Genomic DNA, 21,992 nt, shown 5'->3' on the forward strand with positions numbered 1-21,992 from the left:
CCTATCAGGCACAGAGCAGGGTGATCAGGGGGTTGGGGCGCCTTCCCCTGTCATGAACAGAGCAGGGCGGATAGGGAGGTTGTGGCCCTGCCCCTGTCATACACAGAGCTGCAGGGAGATCAGGGGGTTTGGGCGCTGCCCCCGTCATGCTGATCCCGGTGCCGGGAGGCATATTACCCTTTTACTATATAGGATAGAGGCCTGGTGCATGGGTGGGGGCCGGCTGGTTTGCCCTGAAGGGTGTCCTGGATCAGGGTGGGGGTCCCTACTGGGGTGCCTGGCCAGTCTGGCTAAGGGGCTGAGGGCTGTTTTCAGGCTGGTGGGTTGATTGAAGCTCCCAACTGCTCCTTTTTTTCTTTTTTTTCTTTTTTATTCTGGGCCAGCTTTAGCTCTGAGGCCTCGCTGCTGAAAGCCGGTTTCTGGCCTTTGTTTTTCCTTCTGTATTTGATACAATGTTGCGGTCAGGCTGGCTGACTGAAAGCTGGTTTCTGGGGTTTTGTTTAGCTTCTATATTTGTTACAAAGTTTCAAACTGCCAGCTCAGAGGCCGGCAGCGGCAGGCGGGAACGTTGGAATCCGCCAGTCACTGGAGCAAGCAAGCCTCCCTGTTCGCTTCAGTGCATGGCTGCCGGCCGCCATCTTGGCTGACAGTTAATTTGCATAAGGATATGCTGATTAGCCAATGGGAAGGGTAGCGGTCGTACGCTAATTACCATGTTTCTCTTTTATTAGTGTAGATGATAAGAATGAATATTTTGCAAAATAGTTTTCAAATCTTCAACATCACTGTTTTAGTATTAAGTTTAGTTTAATTTTTTGAAGGAAATATTTATAGGTAAGAACTTCTTGATATACTTATTCTTCAGTTGCTAAAAAAAGCATGTTGAGTAATTTATAATCTTTCAAATTGCAAGGATTTTAGTATTTAACAATTATAATTTAAAAATTCTATATAGCCCTAGCCAGTCTGGCTCACTGGATAGAGTGTCGGCCTGGGGACTAAAGGGTCCCAGGTTCGATTCCGGTCAAGGGCATGTACCTTGGTTGTAGGCACATCCCCAGTAGGGGTGTGCAGGAGGTAGCTGATCAATGCTTCTCTCTCATCAATGTTTCTAACTCTCTATCCCTCTCCCTTCCTCTCTGTAAAAAAATCAATGAAATATATTTAAAAAAATAAAAATTCTATATAAAATAGAAGCATTAGAATATCATGAAATCTTCCTAAGATTCTGTTCACATTAGGCCCAAATTACACAGATCCCTTCTCATCTTTTGCCATTCTCAACCCTCTTTCCAGACTTAATCTGTCTGAAAAGGCGGCACCTCCTGTGAGCCTGCATCAAGCCCGAGCTGCCTGTCTGAAGGCATCTGTCAACAGTGTTGCCATTTGTTCCCTTTGCTGTCCCCTTACTAATAATTCCAAAGCTCACGGAGACAGGGATCATATTTTTTCCGTGGTATCCCAGTATCTGGCTTATAGTAAATGTCTAAAAATAATGTTTGCCTAATAAAAGAAAACATATTACTTTTAATATGCCTAATTTTCAAATAATTCTCAAAAGTTTGGTTGTTGGCCTTCCAATCTTTAAAAGATCAAATTTTAAAAAGGGAAGCAATATGGCATTCTGACATGACACAGACCCCCTCCTTGAAACACACCAAACTGCCTGATTAAATATGACAATGCTTTAAAAATACGTAGCTAAAAGTGAAGGAATAAAGAGGAGATTACTGGGGGACAGACACAAAGAGGAAACTGAAAGCCAGAAGCAAGCACTCAGGTGACTCTGAGAAAACCCAGGGTTTTGGGATATGGGTCCTCAGGACTAGGAACTGGGGATTTGGATGTTACATGACAAGCTTTTTAGATGCTAAAAGGCTATCAGTATGACTCACAGAGATGTTTACAAAACTGATGCTTTGATAGACTGAATTTTTAAAACATGCAATACCTAACTATTTAGTTGGGGGCACTGACCTCTTTTCCCTCAGATTGTCAAATTAAAAATAAAAAGTGATACTAGCCAACACAACAATAGCTGTCTGGTGTGAATGAATCAAAATTATTCCTATTTTTTGTTAGATCAGCAAAAATTCTGTTATGGTGTGCTGCGGAGTTTTAATAATTAGTTTATGTGTGCCATGAGATAAAAAGGTTGAAAGCTGCTGGACTCAAGAGACTGAGAATGATAGAAGAAAAGTCTATTTATGTCTGAGAATATCATATATTTTAGCCTAGCAGCAATAACATGAACTATATAACTCTGAGATTGATAAAGTATACTATCCCAGGGAGGTGGTCTGTGGCATGTATTCAGACTACGGTATGTCCAAGAATACCCCAATAACAAATATAAGTAAGGCGAGGCCTGGAAACTATGCTTCCAGAAGCATAATATCACTTGGATATTATCATCCACAACTATGCCCGTGCTTAGGAGGAAATAGTAAACTGTATGTTTTCAATGATGTTACTCATCTCTCTACAAAGTAACCTAAACATGCCAGCTTCCTTCTGCTTTATAGTTTACTGAAGAATTGTCTGTGCATGGACTTTCCATCAATCCAAATCAGTACAGAGGTTGTTACATTTTGAGTGGTCCCTCTGGGATATGGGTGTAGATGAAACAAGGAACTAGAACTGAGAGTTTTCTTAAAGCCTGGATCCTAGAAGGGACCAACACCTCAATAAAATGGGAACTCCAAAGCCAAATAGTTTCAGTGATAAATTCTACCAAACATTTAAAGATAACGTCAATTTGACACACTCGCTTCCAGAAATTAGGTAGAATAGAATACTTCCCAACTCACATTATAAAGCCAGCAATACTGATACCAAAACCAAACTATAAGGAAACCACAGACCAATATTCATCGTGAACACAGGCAGTCCTCAATAAAAATACAGCATATTAAATCCAGCAAAAAATAAACACACACACACACACACACACACACACACACACACACACTATACAAAAAGTGGGGTTTATAGTGGGAATACAAAGCTACCATATTAAAAATCTAAAGAAGAGCCCTGGCCAGGTGGCTTGGTTGGTTGGAGCATTGTCCCATACACCAAAAGGTTTCGGGTTCGATCCCCAGTAGGGCTCAAATGGGAAGCAACCAACTGATCGATCTCTCTCTCTCTCTCTCTCTCTCTCTCCCCCCCCTTCCTCCCTCCCTCCCTCCCAAATCAATAAACAAATACTCAGCTGAGGATAAAAAAAATCTAAAGAAGGAACAAATGATCATATCAATTTAAGCAGAAAAAACATTTGACAAAATTCAACATCCATTCATTAGAATTCTCAGCAAATTAGGAATAGAAGGAAATTTTCTCAACCTGATAAAGAGCATCTATGAAAAAACCTCTATGAAAAGCTTACAGCTAACATCGTACTTAATGGTAAAAAACAAAATTTTCTCTTTGAAATCAGAACACGGCAAAGACATCCATCCTCACCACTCGTATTCAGTATTTTACTGAAAGTCCTAGCCAGCTTAAAAAGGGAAGGGGTAAAAAAAAAAAAAAAGACATAGAGACTATTAAAAAATAAATAAAACTAATCCTATTCAAAGACAGCATGATTGTTTAGATGGAAAACCCTAAAGACATTACAATATTCATAGAATAGCAATTTAGTAATGTCATTGGATATAAGGTCAATGCACAAAAATCAGTCCTATTTCTACATACTAGCAAAAACTAGATGAATTTTTAAAATAATAGCATTACAATAGCTCCTTAAAAAGAATAAAGCAATAATTAGGTATAAACCTAACTAAACATATCCAGGATCTGTATGCTGAAAACTGTAAGACAGTGATGAAAGAAATAAAATAAAATCTAAAAATTTGGAGAGACCAACCATAACCAAGTTCATAAAATGAAAGACTCAGCATAGTAATGATTCAATTTTCCCCAAACTTATCTAGAAATTCAAAACAATTCCACCAGGACTTTTTGTACATATAGCCAAACAAATTCTAAAATGTAAATGGAAAAGTGAGGGAGCCAAAATGACACTGAAAAGGAAGAGTAAAGTTGGAGGAGGCACAGTAGCTAATTAACTACTTATTATAAAACTACAGAAACCAAGAGAATCCAGACATAAATCCACGGTTTGATTCTGGTCAGGGCACATGCCTGGGTTGCAAGCTCCATCCCTAGGAGGGGGCTTGCAGGAGGCAGCTGATCAATGATTCTCTATCATTATTGATGCTTCTATCTCTTTCTCCCTCTCCCTTCCTCTGTGAAATCAATAAAAACATTTTTTTAAAAAGCTTAACAGAAATTACACAATGGCATTGAGATTCTGATAAACACACTATATGTCATTACATTATTAAATCCTCACAAACACCCTTAAGATGCATCTATTTATTATGCTGACTTTACCAACGTAGAAACTAACATAGAGAAATTAAGTAACTTGCCTAAAATTGCCAACATAATAAATACTTAAACTAGGAATTAAACGTAAGTTTGTATAATTAGTGTCTGGCCAAACAGTAGGCGTTCAGTTAATGTCTAATGAAAGTCCTGCTCTATAACAGGGGTGGGGACCGTCTGGCCTGAGGGCCGTGTAAGGCCCACAAAATCATTTGGTCTGGCCCTTCCAAGGCAACTGCAAGCGGGATTCGAAATTCAATAAATCTAGGTGCTTTTTCATAGCAACATAAATTTATATTAAGCGAATGATGTTATAAATATCCAATGGCCTTGGCGGAGAGAAGGTTCCCCACCCCTGCTCTATAATATCACGCTGCCTTCAAATATATTTTGCCATGTTAATGTATATATTCACATTTAAATTACCGATTTAAAGATCAGGGGATTCTGATTAAATGGGTAATTTATTAAATTCCTTTTATAGTTGTTTAAATTGTTTAAGTTCGAAGTTTTTAAAATATCATACTAAAATAACAGTATTTATGAAACAATATCCAGTTTATTTGCACTTGCAAATAATTCTTTTATTTTTTTTAGTGTGCTACATAGTCTGCTTGCTATAGTAATCACAATGGAATGAACAAAAAAGAAACAAACACAGATGTTATCATTTTCCCCTTTCTTAGAAATTCTTTAATAAAAAAATTACACACACCAACAGAATAATTTAAAACCAGTATATAAATTCCCTTTACCAGGTCTTCTTTCTTGACTATGGCTCATACTTGGACCACTTTGGTGATGGTGTGTTTTAATGCCACTCCCTCCAAAATAAAGTTCAGACATACTTTGAATTACTAAAAAAGATAAAGCCCTTTTAAATGTAATGTGCCTTTTTTATTAATGTATCACATTTATAATTTAGAGCTTTGATGTTATCATGTAACTGAGATCAACATTTTTTTTTCAATTCCATTTCCAACAATATGTGTTAACTTTTCTGATATTTAAGTGTTCTATACAAATCATCAGAATTAGGTTAGATACTACCCTAGATATGATACATACTGTGCAGAAAAGAGTTAACAGCAGGCCAGTGACTGCTATCCTTAGGATAATCTACTTGCAAGGCCGACCTTTGCTGGCACCTGGGAACTTGGATTTAGGGAGGTTTCTCACTTCTGCTCTGATAAGAGTTACTGTGCCTAATATGTTTGTACAAACAATGTAGTTTACACTGAACACCTGCTTCCTTCTGGGAGCCTGAAATTTTGTTATTTATCAGTCAGAAGTTGCCACCCCCAATTAAAAACCTGAGAGCAGAGCCTCTAACAAGCTTCCTTGGTAGGCAACATTTCATATGTTGTCACAACTTGGTGCTAAGGAAATTAAGTATGTACTGTGTGACTCCACTAGGAAAGGACTCTTAAGCACTTGTTCTGCCTACAAACTTCGTCTCAAGCACCTTTTCCTTTTGCTGATTTTGCTTTGTATGCTGTCACTCTAATAAGTCATAGCAGTAAGGGCAGCTATATGCTGAGTCCTGAGGGGCCTCCTACCAAACCACTGAACCTGGGCAGTCTTGGGGCCTCCCCAACACACTTCCTAAAAGTTCATCCGAGTAAAATGTATACCTACCATCTTACCAGGCAATGTGCTCTTGGAGGAAAGTCATTATTCATACACAGCAAATCTTGCATAGATTGTGGAAGAACATCTACAAAAACATTAGATAATGAAAAAGTTAACTGTTCATTCTAAGACAGAATTTTGTAATATGATTAAAGAAACATTATAAAACACGTCTTGCTAGTCCATGTAGTTTTGCAATTGCTTAAAGATTTAAATCTAGGGCTAGCACTTAGATTTGGGGGAAGAGGAATGTCTTTCTCTCTCTTAGCAAAATGTCCTTAACTGACCAGAAAAACCTTTTTAAAAAATATATATTTTATTGATTTTTTACAGAGAGGAAGAGAGAGCAATAAAGAGTTAGAAATATCAATGAGAGAGAAACATCGATCAGCTGCCTCCTGCACACCTCCTACTGGGGATGTGCCCGCAACCAAGGTACATGCCCTTGATTGGAATCAAACCTGGGACCTTTCAGTCTGCAGGCCGACACTCTGCTCACTGAGCCAAACTGGTTAGGACCTGACCAGAAAAACTTTTAACACACATCCTGCATATTTATTTTCTAAATGAATAAAGGGTATATGACTGACAGCTCCAAAATTTATGTATTTTTAATACCTTGCTCACTCACAGTTATATACTAGTATATCTCAGGACAAAGATTTTGGTGGTGATCTGACCTATAAATAACTATAAGCACATTTACTGAATATCTGGCATGGGCCAGGTAGTAGTTGCCTAATTCTCCATAACACCTTCTCTGATCTTTCCCAATTAAAAGCAATCTTTTCTCCCCTGAACTCTAGGAGAACTTCATCTGTGCTTTGGGATGGCACTTTCTACCTGCTACTACTGTTACTTAACTATAAACCTTATCTCCCCTACTGAAACATAAATTTAAGTTTGGGTTCAAATGGACTTAGCGGAGTAACTAGCACATGGCAAGTATTCAATAAATATTTGCTGATTTAATTAATTTTTAAATGATGCTGTGATTCTTCCTCTGAAAAGATCACTTCTACTTCAGATGCACTGGTGAAACAACTTTGCATATGTAAACATATCCAGAGGATACTACATAATCAAGAGAACTAAATTCGTATTCAAAATGACAATCAATCCTACAAGTCAAGGGTTTAAAATACGTATTAAAAAAAGCCTACCTTCTAAAACTTCATCCTTTCCTTCTTTATCAGTAGATTCTTGTACAAGATAATGATGAGTAACTGAGAATTTGAAGTCAGCAAAGAAAATTTCATCTGATTTCTCTTCCCATGTGCCAGAAGTAAATATACCCTGTATTTAACAATAAGAGGGGGGAAACATTAAAGTATTCAATAGCTACCATTATGTTTATTAACCACAGGAATTTTTTTCCCTTTTCCTGCCAACTAATCTAAGTTTCATCCGGTATCTTCCACACATTAAAAAGAAAAAGAAAAAATATGTAAGTGAATAAAACAAAGAGGAACTTATCTTATAAATGATTTATCAATGTTCCTTTTAAAAAATTCCCTAGAATATAAACTATTAAGGAACTTACAAAATTATTATTTTCAAGTACTTTTTGTGAGGTGAGTCTCTATATAAAACTAGAGGGCCAATGCACGAAATTCGTGCAAGGGGCTCGCCCCTCGTGGGCCCGGCTGCCTCGTGTCCCTGCCCCCATCATTCTGGAAAGTCGTTCCACCATCCGGTCTAATTAGCATATTAGGTCTTTATTATATAGGATCATAAATATGGGGGGGGGAGGGGGGGGTGTAGTAAGAGATCAACCAAAAGACTTGTATGCATGCATATAAGCATAACACAGACACTAAGGGAGTGAGAGTATATGCTGGGGAGGCTGGGGAGAGGTCAATGTGGGAAAAAGAAGACATATGTAATATTATATGTAATACTTTAAACAATAAAGAATTTTAAAAAATCATAAAAATACAATAAATCCCATGCCTCTTCACATGCAAGAAAAAACCCCCACCTTTCTACCAATAGCAGAATCCCTGAGTTACTTTTAACAAAAAACGATGAAATTTTATAAATTAGAAAGTACATGGCAATAAAATATACTTTTATAAAATCTCAAATCAAATAATATCACTACAGCACACGGCATTATGGAACATAGAAACTGCTTCATAAAAAAGCAGTTTGTAAAATCAATTAAGTGATGTGACATCAGTAATAAATTAGCTTAACAGGTTTCACAAGCTTCTTTATTAAGCTTTGGAATTCAAATATTTTCATTTAAATAGCAATTTGTTTTTGAATTTTGCTTATACTTTACTTTTTAAAATTTTCAATTACAGTTTACATTCAATATAATTGTTTTATTTTTTAAAAAATCTTTATTGTTGAGAATATTACAGATGTCCCCCTTACCTTCCCATTGCCCATCTCCACCTGGTTCCCACCCCATCCCAACTCGGTTCCCACCTCATCCCTAGCCTTCACCACCCTACTGTCTGTGTCCACAGGTAAGATCTTTGGTTAATCTCTTCCCGCCCCCAACCCCTTCCCTCTGAGATTAATCAGTCTGTTCCATGCTTCCATGCCTCTGATTCTATTTTATCAGTTGATTATGTTCATTAGATTGTTTATTTTGATTTTTAGATTCAATTGTTGATAGATATGTATTTGTTGCCATTTTATTGTTCATATTTTTTATCCCTTTCCCTTCCCCTTCTCCAAGAATACCCTTCAACATTTTATGTAATACTGGTTTGGTGGTGATGAACTCCTTTAGCTTTTTCTTGTCTGTGAAGCTCTTTATCTGACCCTCAGTTCTAAATGAGAGCTTTGCTGGGTAATCTTGATTGTAGGTCCCTGATATTCATCACTTTGAATATTTCTTACCACTCCCTTCTGGCCTGCAAACATTCTGTTGAGAAATCAGCTGAGTCATATGGGCAACCCCTTGTAGGTAACTGCTTTTCTCTTGGTGCTTTTAAGATTCTCTTTGTTTTTAACCCTTAGCATTTTAATTATGCTGTGTCTTGGTGTGGGCTTCTTTGGATTCCTCTTGTTTGGGACTCTATGCTTTCTGGACTTCTACATCTATTTCTTTCACCAGGTAGGGGAAGCATTCTGCCATTTCTTCAAATAGGTTTTCAATATCTTGCTCTCTCTCATCTCCTCCTTCTCTCATAATGTGAATGTTGGTACACTTGAAGTTGTCCCAGAGTCTCCTTACACTATCTTCATATTTTTGGAATCTTTTATCTTTTTGCTCTTCTAATTGGATGTTTTTTGCTTCCTCGTATTCCAAACCCTTGATTTGATTCTCAGAATCCTCTACTCTACTGTTGATTCCCTGTAAATTATTATTTATTTCAGTTAGTGTATGCTTAATTTCTGACTGGTCCTTTTTCATGTCTTTAACTTTCTCACTAAGATCCTTGAAAGTCTCAAGAAGATCCTTGAGTAGCCTTATAACCATGGTTTTGAACTCTCTATCCAAAAGTTTGCTTGCTTCCATTTCTTTCATTTCTGATATGTTCTTTGTCTCCCCATTTTGGCTTGTATTTGTTTCTGTGTATTACGTAGAGCTGCTATGTCTCCTGGAATTGGTAGAGTGGCCTTGTGTAGAAGGTGTCCTGTAGGGCCCAGTGGCTCAGTCTCCCCAGTCACCTGAGCTGGCACTCTAGGTGTGTCCCTGTGTGGACTGTGTATACAGTCTTGCTGTTGACCCTTGATTGTTGTTGGTGTCACTGGGAGGAGTTGACCTCTAGGCCAATTGGCTGTGAGCACCAACTGTAGCTACAGTGGGAGAGATGCTGTGCAGGAGACATCCCTATGGAGCAGGACTTGCTTCAGTGGGGCTTCAGTCCTCAGAGTCTTCCCCTTGAGTGTGTCACTTATGGATGTGTAGAGTTGTAATCTGCTATGGTCTGAAGTTGTCCATCAGGTGCACTGGCTCTAGGGCCTCCAGGGAGGTGCAAAGTCAGCCACTGCATGGGGCCACCTTGCAGGAGTTATTTGGATTGGGCTTGGAGGTGCCCAGGCAAGGCCCAGTTATGAAGCAAGGCAGGCTCATGCTAGTGCAGGGCCTTGGGCCTTTTACTGTTAGGTTTGGGGCATGCTGACCCAACTGCAGCTTGTTAAGAGATTTTAGGAAAGTTTGAAGCCTCAGCAAGGACAGCCATTCATATGCAAAAGCCACTGCAAATGGGTGAGTGAGGCTGCAAATAGGATGAGGCGGGATCTCAGGGAATCACCAAGGCAGAGCAAACAAGTATGGCTGCCAGTCAGTCCTGCCACAGAGGAGGTGCCAGCACATGAACAATGACCCCTGTGAGCACCTCTGTCAGGGCCAGCCTGACAGGGTTGAGCCGGGCTGAGGCAGGGAGGTGGGAATTGAGAAAAGAAAGAAAGACAGGAAAGCGGGGTCGGGAGGACCCCAGTTCTCTTGATGAACTGAAGCAACTTTATTAGCCACACAATACTATTTATACATAACACACTGAATAGGAGGTCTATCAAGAGGAATGTATTTTTTGTTCCTCTTAATCTCTAAGGGAGGGACACAGCAGAAGGACAAGTTCTCAGTACAGCATATCTCAGTAAATAGTTACAGACTTCTTGGTAAGCTATGAAAGGCTGTTCTCATTCTACAAATGTTGCTCTTATTCTACTGATAAACGCCATCCAAACAAGTCTGGGAAAACTGTGTGGGTAAGGATCCCAGCCTTGCTAGCCCCTACAGGTGCAAGGACCTTGCCAGCTTACATCTGGCCCCCAACACACCTCCATCTGGGAGAAAGCTGCCCCGATTTCCTGCCCTGATACCAGACATCCAGTTCCTCCTCGTATGTGTCTTGGTCCCCAGAGCCTCATCCTGGCACTGGAGCTCAGAGGAAATGGGACCTTTTAAGTTCAGTTCGTGCATCAGTCCTTTAAAAGGAACAGCTGGGTCTCCAGCAGCCTCCTTGTCACTCAGCCCTAATCCCCACTAGTTTTTATAGTCCGTAGTTAATGGCAACTTCTCTTCCCAGTTCTGGAACCCTGGGCTGAGAGGCTGGGACCCCTTGCTCCTCACAGGCGGCCCCTGGAGAGACAATCTCCCTCACGATCCAAAAGCGGCACACATGGGTGCCAGTCCAGCCCATTCCGTGCCTCCATCCCTCCTACCAGTATCAGTGTGCTTTCTTCTTTACTTCTCTAGTTGTAAGACTTCCATTCAGCCAGATTTCAGATGGTTCTGAATGATGGTGTTCTGTATTTTAGTTGTAATTTTGATGTGGTTGTGAGAGGTGGCGAGTACAGTTGCTTTCTTAAGCTGCCATCTTGGTTCTTCTACCCAATATTATTTTGTATTCATTTTGGATGTATAGAATAGTGGTTAGGCAATCATATTCTTTACAATATAGTCCCCCAATATTTAAAGTACCCACCTGGCACCATACATAGTTATTACAATATTATTGACTATATTCCCTATGCAGCACTTTACATCCTCATGACTATTTTGTAACTACCAATTTGTTTTTCTTAATCCCTTTATCTTTTTCACCTAGTCCCCTGAACTCCTTCCCCTCTGGTAACCATCAGTCTGATCTCTGTGTCTATGAATCTGTTTATTTAATTTGTTCATTTATTTTGTAAACAGCAATTTTTTTTGGAAAACATTTTATTTAAAAATCTTAAAAAGCAACCTTACTTATGCAACATAACCATAAAAAAGAATATTTCTCATGGAGCCTCTAATCTCCCATAGCTATTCTTTCCACTGGAGAGGTAGATAGTCATGGCAGCATAGCATCATTAGGATGCAGGGAATACCATCCTAGAACAGATAGTCCCAAACTAGATAGAAAATATGTAAGCAATAATGCTGAGTTACTGGGCTTTTAAAAAGTGTTTTCATAACTATATACTTAATGTAAAACACCCAAATGTTCTGTATGTTCCTAGCAAAGCATTTACAGTTCCGAACTGAGTTAAATCATATTTTAAATGCCCTAAAGGCATCTTATTAAATACATCAAATAGCAATCTTTTATTAGAATCATCATCATGTATGACATGTACATGCTGGGTTTCCTTAAATTTAGGTTAACCTGTGTGAAATTAAGACATATATGGCCCATACCAAAAACTTCAAATTGAAATGAGTAACAATAATAATATACAGAAGAGCTTGGTTTGCTAGAAGAAATGCCTACAATAACAAAGTTAAGGCTAAAACAAAGAAAAAGGAGAAGTCCAGAAAATGAGAGGTGAATGCCTTTTTCAAGCCTGAAGGAAAGCTGAAATATTCTTTTTATGTGTATATATAAGTCATAACCCCTGGATTCTGGGTACTGCAGTCAACCTTACCAGCAGCTATCTCAAGGAAAAGTTGGTTGTAATCAACAAGAAATCCAGATTTTATCTCCAAAACAGACCTCAGATAATTTAGGTCAACTAAAAGCAACATTCTAACCTCCCTCCTTCAATTCATTCTTATATAATCAAAGAGAACCATGTAAATTAACCATCCCTCCGCTACACTCAAGCCATGCCCACAAGCCATACCCAACACCCAATCAGAGTGAGTATGCAAATTAACCTGACAAAGATGGCGGTTAATTTGCATACACAGGTGTCAAGTGCCCCAGGAGGCGATGGCGACCTCGAGCTCCTGGGACCATTGCCGGCCTGGGAAGCGAGGCCTGCCTCGCCAAGCCACGCCTGCGGGCTCCTGGGACCTTCGCCGCCCCAGGAGGCAAGGCCGTAGCCATGCCCGCAGGCTCCCAGGACCTTGCCGGCAGAGAGCAGAGTGGGAGAGGAGCGGGCGGAGAGCGGGAGGTTTGGAGGACTTGGCAGAGCAGGAGGCCGCTGGACATAGAGCAGAGCGAGAGAGGGCGGCTAGGAGGGCACAGCTCCCTCTGTCACCCCAGCATCCTCGTCACAGCTGTGGAAACTGACAGCAGAAAGGAGGAAGTCCCACCCCCACAGAATCAGCCAGAATCAGCCTTTGGTCAGACAGCTCTCAGTGGCCTGACAGCCAGGACTCTCATTCACCTGCATCTCAGACCGTGAGAGTAGAGAGGTGGGACTATGTTTAAAGAACAACTGTTGATACAATGTAGCTCTGCAGCCAAAAGATGCCAGTGTTATCGACAGAAAATGTCTGTAGAGCAGCGTGTGTCTGATCTTGAAAGAAGGCGGCGCCTGCGACAAAATGTATCTGAACACCAGCTACTTGAAAAACATCTCTATGATGCAGAAAAACACCAGCGTTATCGACAAAAAATGTCTAAAGACCAACGTGCCTTCGACCGGCTAGAGGAGGGAATCCTGGGTCCCGGGTGTGGGGCGAGGCAGAGGTGGTTAGGGGTGATCAGGCCAGCAGGGGAGCAGTTAGGGGCAATCAGGCCAGCAGGGAAGCAGTTAGGAGCGATCAGGCAGGCAAGTGGTTAGGAGCCAGCGGTCCTGGATTGCGAGAGGTAGTAGGACATCCCCCGAGGGGTCCTGGATTAGAGAGGGTGCAGGCCAGGCTGAGGGAGACACCTCCCCCTCCCCCCGGCCATGAATTTCATGTACAGGCCTCTAGTAAGCATATAAGAAAAGGTGTTTGCTACCAATATTCACCACAGAAATACAAATTAAAACCAGAATGAGGAATACAAATTAGTTCCACAAACTACATACCCATTTAGGATGACTAAACTTTATGAGACTGAAAATCAATTGTTGGTGAGAATGTGGAGCCACCTGAACTCTCATATATTTGCTGGTGAGGGGTTAAAATGGTACAAAAAGTTTCAGCAGTTTACTATAGTTAAGTACAAAGCATACACTATCCTATGACCCTATAAATCCACTCCTAAATATTTACTAAAGAAAAGTAAGAACATATGTCTACCAAAAGGCCTCATACAAGAATGTTCTGCTTTCTTCATAACTAGAGGCCCAGTGCACGAATTCATGCATGGGTGGAGTCCCTCAGCTTGTCGGGTCATCTCGCCCAGTCCCAATCAGGGCCAATTGGGGCCAGCCAGGGGGAGAAACCACAGGAGGTTGGCCGGCCACAGGAGATTGGCTATGGGAGCACACTGACCATCAGGGGGCAGCTCTGCATTGAGTGTCTGCCCGTTGGTGGTCAGTGCGCATCATAGCAACCAGTCGTTCGGTTGCTTAGACTTTTCTATATATAGACTAGAGGCCCAAAGCACAAAATTTGTGCAAGGGATCTCAGCCCTTGCAGCCCCAGCTGCCTCAGCTGGCCCTCGCAGCCCCAGCCAGGCCTCACAGCCCCTTGCAGCCTCGGCCAGCCCTCGCAGCCTCGGCTTCGTCCAGAAGGTCATCCGGGCGGTCGTTCTGCTGTTGGGTCTAATTAGCATATTAGCTCTTTATTATATAGGACTAGAGGCCCGGTGCACAAAAATTTGTGCACTCGGGGAGAAGCGGGGGTCCCTCAGCCCAGCCTGTGCCCTCTCGCAGTCTGGGACCCCTCGGGAGATAACTACCTGCTGGCTTAGGCCTGCTCCTGGGTGGCAGAGGGCAGGCCCAATCCCTAGGTGCAGCCCCTGGTCGGGCTCAGAGCAGGGCTGATTGGGGAGTTGGGGCGCCGCCCCCTGTCATGCACAGAGCAGGGCGGATTAGGAGGTTGCGATGCCACCCTCAGTTATGCTCAGGGTAGGGCCGATTGGGGGGTTGGGGCACCGCCCCCTGTCACACTCAAGGCAGGGTCGATGGGAAGGTTGTGGCGCCACCCCATCACGCACAGAGCAGGGCCAATCAGGGGGTTGGGGCGCTGCCCCCTGTCACGTACAGAGCAGGGCCCATCAGGGGGGTTGGGGCTCCGTACCCTGTCACGCACAGCTGTCACACACAGAGCAGGGTCTGGGCACAGCCCCCTGTCATGCACAGGGGGGGTTGGGACGCCGCACCCTGTCACACACAGAGTCGCAGGGCAATCAGGGGGTTTGGGCGCTGCCCCCTGTCACGCTGATCCGGTGCCAGGAGGCCTCACGGCTCCGCTGATCCCGGTGCTGGGAGGCATATTACCCTTTTACTATATAGGATAGAGGCCTGGGGGCCGGCTGGTTTGACCTGAAGGGTGTCCTGGATCAGGGTGGGGGTCCCCACTGGGGTGCCTGGCCAGCCTGGATGAGGGGATGATGGCTGTTTGCAGATGGTCACACACCCTTCAGGGTTGGGGAACCCACTGGGGTGCCTGGCCAGTCTGGGTGAGGGGCTGAGGGCTGCTTTCAAGCTGGTGGTTGACTGAAGCTCCCAACCACTCCTTTTTTCTTTCTTTTTTTTTTTTTATTCTGGGCCAGCTTTAGCTCTGGCTCTAGCTCTGAGGCTTCCGCTGCTGAAAGCAGGTATCTGGTTTGTTTGCGTTCTATAATTGAAACAATGTATAACTCCAGCTCTGAGATCCCGGGCTGGCTGAAAGCTGGTTTCTGAGGTTTTGTTTAGCTTCTATATTTGTTACAAAGTTTCAAACTGCCAGCTCAGAGGCCAGCAAGGCAGGCGGGGAACGTTGGAGTTCTCTGTCACTGAAGCAAGCAAGCCTCCTGTTCGCTTCCAGCTGCCTGGCTGCCGGCCGCCATCTTGGCTGACAGTTAATTTGCATATCACCCTGATTAGCCAATGGGAAGGGTAGCAGTCGTATGCTAATTACCATGTTTCTCTTTTATTAGATTAGATAGCCCATATATCTGCCAGTAAGTGAAACAATTTGTGGTATATTCATACAATAAAAATAGTTACATGCAATAACCTAGAACAATGTTAAAACCATTGTTTTAAAACAAAGACACAAAGAGTATATGCTTTATGATAGCATATATATGAATTTCTAGAGCAGGCAAAAGTAATCTATAGTAAAAAACAAAAAAACAACAGTAGACGCCTGGGGGTCATGGGTGAGGAGCATGGGAATTAACTCGAAAGGGTCACTAGGACCTTTCTGGGGTGACAGACATATCCAATATCTTGAGTGAGGAATGTTATGTAAACATCTGTAAAAATTAGTTTTGTACATTATAATGTATGTAAATTTTACCCCCCAAATATCAATTATTAAAAAAAAAATTAGTGGGGATAGGGAGGTGATAAAGGTACTACTGAAACAAGAAATGGCAGATTATTCTTTATTGAAACTGGGTGATGGGCACATGAGGGTTCAATAAATTATCATATTTATTTATGTTTGAAATTTTTCAAAACTGTTTTGAAAAAATGATTTTTCTTAATTCTGCCTCAATGAAGGAGGAGAATTGGTCATCACTGTCTTTCACATAAAGTAAAATCTCATAAAGGCATTCCCTAAACTTTCTTTTCTATGCTAAATAACACCATTCCTTTATACTTTCTTTAATCTTATTATACAGCTCACCTTCAAATCTCTTCATGTTTTCCATATCTCATTTTATTTACTATAATCTATAGAAAGGAAAGAGTTGGAGAGTTACACTCCTTTAGTCCCTACCACATGTATGTCAGTATGCTACCTACTTTGAATTCATTACTCAACTTATATCCCCAAACTGAATTTTGTATCTAAAATTTCAGTCTTGTTTACTTATTACTTCTCTCTCTCATGTGAATTCATGTTCAGTGTCAACATGAATCTTGCTCAACATTTCTTCAGATCTGACACACAGCATATATGTATAAATCATATAATTGAGGGATATCAGCTCACAAATATTAGGTTTAGCTCTCTTTTTGGTGGTACAAATAATTTTTCATTCCAGTTATACCTAGCTTGTTTTGCCTTTAATCTTACTGTCATCTGTATCAATTGTTGTATGTATTTGTTTCACATGGAATAGAATGATCTGTGATTGAGAACTTCACATTTTCTTTATTTCAAAATGTAATCATAAAAATATTTTAATATAGTAAATCAATTTACTCTATACATTTCAGCATATCTTTAAATGAGGCGATTTCTATATTAGTGTTACTTTTCCTGTTCCTATTCATATAGCTAAAGAAAAATATCTTAATGCTTTCATTGTCTCAAATTCTGTTAACATCACCATTAAGGTGATAAATAACATAGCAAATATTGAGAACTGAGATTTCCTTATAGAGCAGTGATTCTCAACCTTCCTAATGCTGCAACTCTTTAATACAGTTCCTCATGTTGTGGTGACCTCCAATTTCATTGTTACAAATTGAACATAATTAAAGCATAGTGATTAATCACAAAAACAGTATGTAATTATATATGTGTTTTCCAATGGTCTTAGGCGACGCCTGTGAAAGGGTCGTTTGACCCCCAAAGGGGTTGCAACCCACAGGTTGAGAACCGCTGTTATAGAGGGATAAATCAGTTAATGATAGATTTATTTTTTAAAATATATTTTATTGATTTTTTACAGAGAGGAAGGGAGAGGGATAGAGTTAGAAACATAGATGAGAGAGAAACATCAATCAGCTGCCTCTTGCACACCCCCCACTAGGGATGGGCCCACAACCAAGGTACATGCCCTTGACTGTAATCGAACCTGGGACCTTTCAGTCCGCAGGCCGATGCTCTATCCACTGAGCCAAATCGGTTAGGGCTAATGATAGATTTATAATAAAAACAATCAATTTTACTTCAAAATAGTTAATCTAACAAAGCATCTATATAAGCCTAAACCAAACTGTTAGTTCCCTTTATCAAAATACAGAAAAATCTAGCTTTATTCTCAGAGTACATTTTTCAGCAAACATTTGGGCATAGTTTATGAGTAAACCCGCCAGTATCTTAAGATTAGAATTAGAATTCCACCTCAATTTTGAATATTTAGTCTTATCTTCAAAACATCTATGAAGTTAAAAAAAAACAAAAAAACAAAAGGAGGTGGGGAAAACAAGTGTTACTAGTGGTATTTGTAAAATACAAAAATTGAGTAAAAACTGGCTGCTAATTACAGTCAGTTGGTTGTTAAGACCAAGAATTTTTCCTTATTAATTAAGCAAAATATCCTACCCAAGAAGTTGGTAGCTGCAGTGTTTCTCTAACCAACTAAAACTTAAAAAAAAAAAAAAAAATTTCTAACATTCTAAGGGAGAAGGCGAGAGAGAAAGAAGTAAACATTAGGAGAAACAAAATCACTCATGAAGAATGACATTGTATTTATAAAATTTTATTTAAAAGACAGTTCACAAAAGCCTTACATATATTATTTGCCACATGTCCAAATTCTTCCAGATACCATTTTATGTTTACAGATTATACATAACTTAAAAAATTTTTAATTCAAATGTACCAAATGCAGCAAAGTTTAGAAATTTCAAAATAAATACTTATTTAGAGACACCAGCAAATAGATCTGACCTTTTCAAGTGGCTTTCCCAGAGAGTTTCCAATCAGTTTCCAGTCATTCAAGATTTCTTCAACTCTGGAAATAAACCTAGGAAGGAGCAAAAAAAACTCTTTCTACATATGTAACTGCATATTTTTTACTATTGTTATACAATTCATAGAAAAGCATTTTTTTATATTTTAACATTTTTATCAGAGAAGTCTCCTAAGTTTAATATTGTTAGTCTAATTTATCAATGTGGAATAAAAGTGAAAATAATTTTCTTTAATTTAAGAATTCTTAGATTTTGAGTATACTGCTTATCCAACAAAGGCATTCTGTTTGCTAAAAATATATAAATTAAGAATAAAAAATATAAATTAAGAATATTTTATATAAATGTCTATATAAAATAAATTTGAGACAGAAGTAAAAACTGAGACTAACATAATACTATTAAAGATAATTATGAAATCATAATATTTTCCCTATTTTCAAAATAACTAATTTAATGACTTTTCCTTTAAAGATTTAGGAATTCTGATATTCCTTCTCCCCTCCCCCAAAAGAAAACATTATTTGGGCACATTGTTCATTAAAATAAAATAAAATTTAAGGAACAGCTGGCAAGAAAATCCAAGTACATTTATCAGCTTTAAGGAATTTATAAATCCTTATAAAAACTGACAGATTTTATAATTATTCACATCTTTAAATCTAATGATCAAAAGACCTATTTAAAAAAAGACCAAATTTGACCAGCAATATGCTCAACATTAGCAAATGAAAACTGTCAAATCTCAGCAGTAATGTTAAATACATATTAAAAGACACTTTCTCAAGACCTGTTATTACTCTAGGAAGCTGACTTCTTATATAAGTATGATGCAATATAACAACAACATTGCTCTACTAAAACGCCTACATAGTATTAGAGTTAATTCTAGTAAAATACAAGGCATCAGGTTTTTTCTTCAGTGACTTACATAGTAATTTTTACATTTCTGTTGTAAGACAGTAATGATAAATCACTTTTTATGATTCAACTGAACCTTCTAATTAATTCCTCTTTAAAATTCAAGGCATTAATCCTGACTGGGCACAAATATTGTCTTTTCTAAATACTTGATTGAGTCTCCTTAGACTCAGGTATTTCCAGTTTATAAAGCATATTTTTCTGTCTAATTCGTAAAAAATATAAACTAGCTAACAGTAATAAAAATAATTCCATAAGGAAAAAAATTTAAAGGCATTAATATATACTAATTCACTTTGGGGAAGGGGGATTCAGTCAAAAGGCAATTATCAGCTTTGAATATGAGTGTGACAGAAATTAGCTAATATGTTTTTAAAAAGAATAAAAATTTAATAATAAAAAGGTATCCATATGAGCGAAAATTTGCGTGTTAACTGGAACCTATCTTAATGTGCAACTGCAGCAGAGTTGTAAATTAATGGTATATCCATTCAATGAAATAATATGTACCCATTAGTAATCATGTTTTAAAGTCCATTTGAGGAAGTAAATGTTCATATGTTAATGGAAACCATATAAATATTAAAATGGTCTGATACAAGTTTACAAAACACATAGATTAGAAGGAATTTTCTCAAAATAGTAATAGTCGCTATCTAATGGTGGTAGGATTACAGGTGCTTTTTCTTTCTTTTTAATTCTACTATCGGACTCTATCCTAAAAGTATTGGTATTTGACTAGAATAATTCAATAACTTTACCTTGAAAGCTCTCCAGATCTCAGGTAAAGTGTCATTTCCTCTGGCTCCTCATTCTATATTAGGTCTAATGGCTATATGCTCTTAAAAGACCAGGTTTATTTCCCTTCTCAGCCCTTATTTCAATTGTAATTAAGACTCATTTCTATTATTACTTTAATCATATCTGTCTCTTTCACTAAACTATACACTCAGTAAGAGCAGGAATCATCTGTTCTTATTCACCACCACATCCCTAATGTCCTCAATTGTACCTGAAACATGGGCACTCAATAAATATTTCTTCAAGAGAAAAATGATAAAAAGAGTACGGGTTTCTAGTCAGCCCTCTCAATAAATTGTATGGCTCATACCATACCGAAAAGAATTCTTCATTCAAACATTATACTCAAAGTTGAAGAGACTCCAAAGTCTTAACATCTTCCCATGAATCATAAAACACTATTTCACTCTAGAAACAGAAGTCAATAACCAAAAGTCAATAACCAAATTTCCTACTTTGTATTTATCATAACTGTATTAACAATCATTTTCATACTAGCTGCCCAGTGCACATATTCGTGCACCTTGAAAGGAACTGTGGGCCACAAGGCTGGGGTGGGCACAGGGCAGGTCTCGGCCCAACCCTCCGCACCCCCGCCCGGCCCCTCCCGCCACGGCGCCCAGTCCCCTTTCTGCCACCGCAGCTCGTATCCACTGATGGTGCGGAGCCATTGGGGCCGATGCCAGCAGCGGGTGCAAGCGGGACCTGCGCTGTCAGGGAGTGCAAGTGGCAGCAGCTGCTGCTACAATCACCCCTCAGGAGCAGGAGGAGGTAGAGAAGCCCTCAGGGGCATTCAGGGCTGGCAGCCGCAGCTCACACCCACTGACAGCACTGAGCGATTGGGACAGGCGCTGGGCAACGACAGCAGGTGCGAGTGGCGGCTCCAGTACCGGCTGCTGGTGAGAGCAGGGCTGGCACCAGCAGTGGATGCTGGCAGCAGCTCCAGCATTGGCAGTGGGTGCGAGAGGTGGCTGCTGGCTCTGATCACCCCTCAGGAGCAGGGGGAGGTGGAGAAGCCCTGAGGGGTGATCAGGGCCAGCAGCCACCACTTGCACCTGCTGACAGCGCCATGCGAAGAGGGCTGGTGCCTTGTGCGAGCAGCGGCTCCAGCACCAGCAGCAGGTGCAAGCGCTGGGCAGGACCGCGGCGGATTTTTCAGTAACCACCAGAGGTTTGCCCCAATGACAGCGACCAGCGCCCTGCCTTGATATGGCACCCCCGCTCACCTGCTCCATCATCCCACCAAGGCCGACACCTGCCATGTTCCGCACGCGCCCCCTGGTGGTCAGAGCACATCATAGCGACCGGTTGTTCTGCTGTTTGGTCTATTTGCATATTAGGGTTTTATATATGTACTAGAGGCCCGGTACACAAAAATTTGTGCACTCGGGGGGGGAAGGGGGGGTTCCTCAGCCCGGCCTGTGCCCTCTCGCAGTCTAGGACCCCTCGGGAGATAACGACCTGCTGGCTTAGGCCTGCTTCCGGGTGGCAGAGGGCAGGCCCAATCCCTAGGTGCAGCCCCTGGTTGGGCTCAGAGCAGGGCCAATTGGGGAGTTGGGGCGCCGCCCCCTGTCATGCACAGAGCAGGGCGGATTGGGAGGTTGTGATGCCACCCTCAGTCACGCTCAGGGTAGGGCCGATTGGGGGGTTGGGGCACCACCCCCTATCACACTCAAGGCAGGATCGATGGGGAGGTTGCGGAGCCACCCCCTGTGATGCACAGAGCAGGGCCAATCAGGGGGTTGGGGTGCTGCCCCCTGTCACTCACAGAGCAGGGCCCATCAGGGGGTTGGGGAACTCTCCTCTGTCACGCACAGAATAGGGCTGATAGGGGAGTTAGGGCACCGCCCCCTGTCACACACACAGCAGGGCGGATCACGGGGTTGGGGCGCCGCCCCTCTATCACCCACAGAGCAGGGCCGATCAGGGGTTGGGGCACCGCCACTGTC

General features: G+C 41.0%; 1 protein-coding gene across 7 annotated transcripts in view; it reads right to left on the minus strand.

The window, feature by feature from the left end:
* LOC102421225 (rab3 GTPase-activating protein catalytic subunit) overlaps window positions 1-21,992 on the minus strand; it is a 92,368-nt gene that overhangs the window by 66,672 nt on the left and 3,704 nt on the right. For 6 of the 7 annotated variants that reach the window (XM_023745113.1, XM_006103875.3, XM_023745115.1 and 3 more), the window contains exons 3-5: window positions 18,299-18,374; window positions 7,191-7,323; window positions 6,034-6,112 (exon numbers count right to left, since the gene is read on the minus strand). In XM_023745113.1, coding sequence (XP_023600881.1) covers window positions 6,034-6,112; window positions 7,191-7,323; window positions 18,299-18,374 — 288 coding nt within the window. Of the gene's footprint in view, window positions 1-6,033; window positions 6,113-7,190; window positions 7,324-18,298; window positions 18,375-21,992 lie in introns of those variants that run through there. The other variant, XM_023745118.1, reaches the window with a different exon arrangement.

This window comes from Myotis lucifugus, unplaced genomic scaffold, assembly GCF_000147115.1.
Source record: "Myotis lucifugus unplaced genomic scaffold, Myoluc2.0 scaffold_517, whole genome shotgun sequence".
In the NCBI taxonomy this organism is placed as follows: domain Eukaryota; kingdom Metazoa; phylum Chordata; class Mammalia; order Chiroptera; family Vespertilionidae; genus Myotis; species Myotis lucifugus.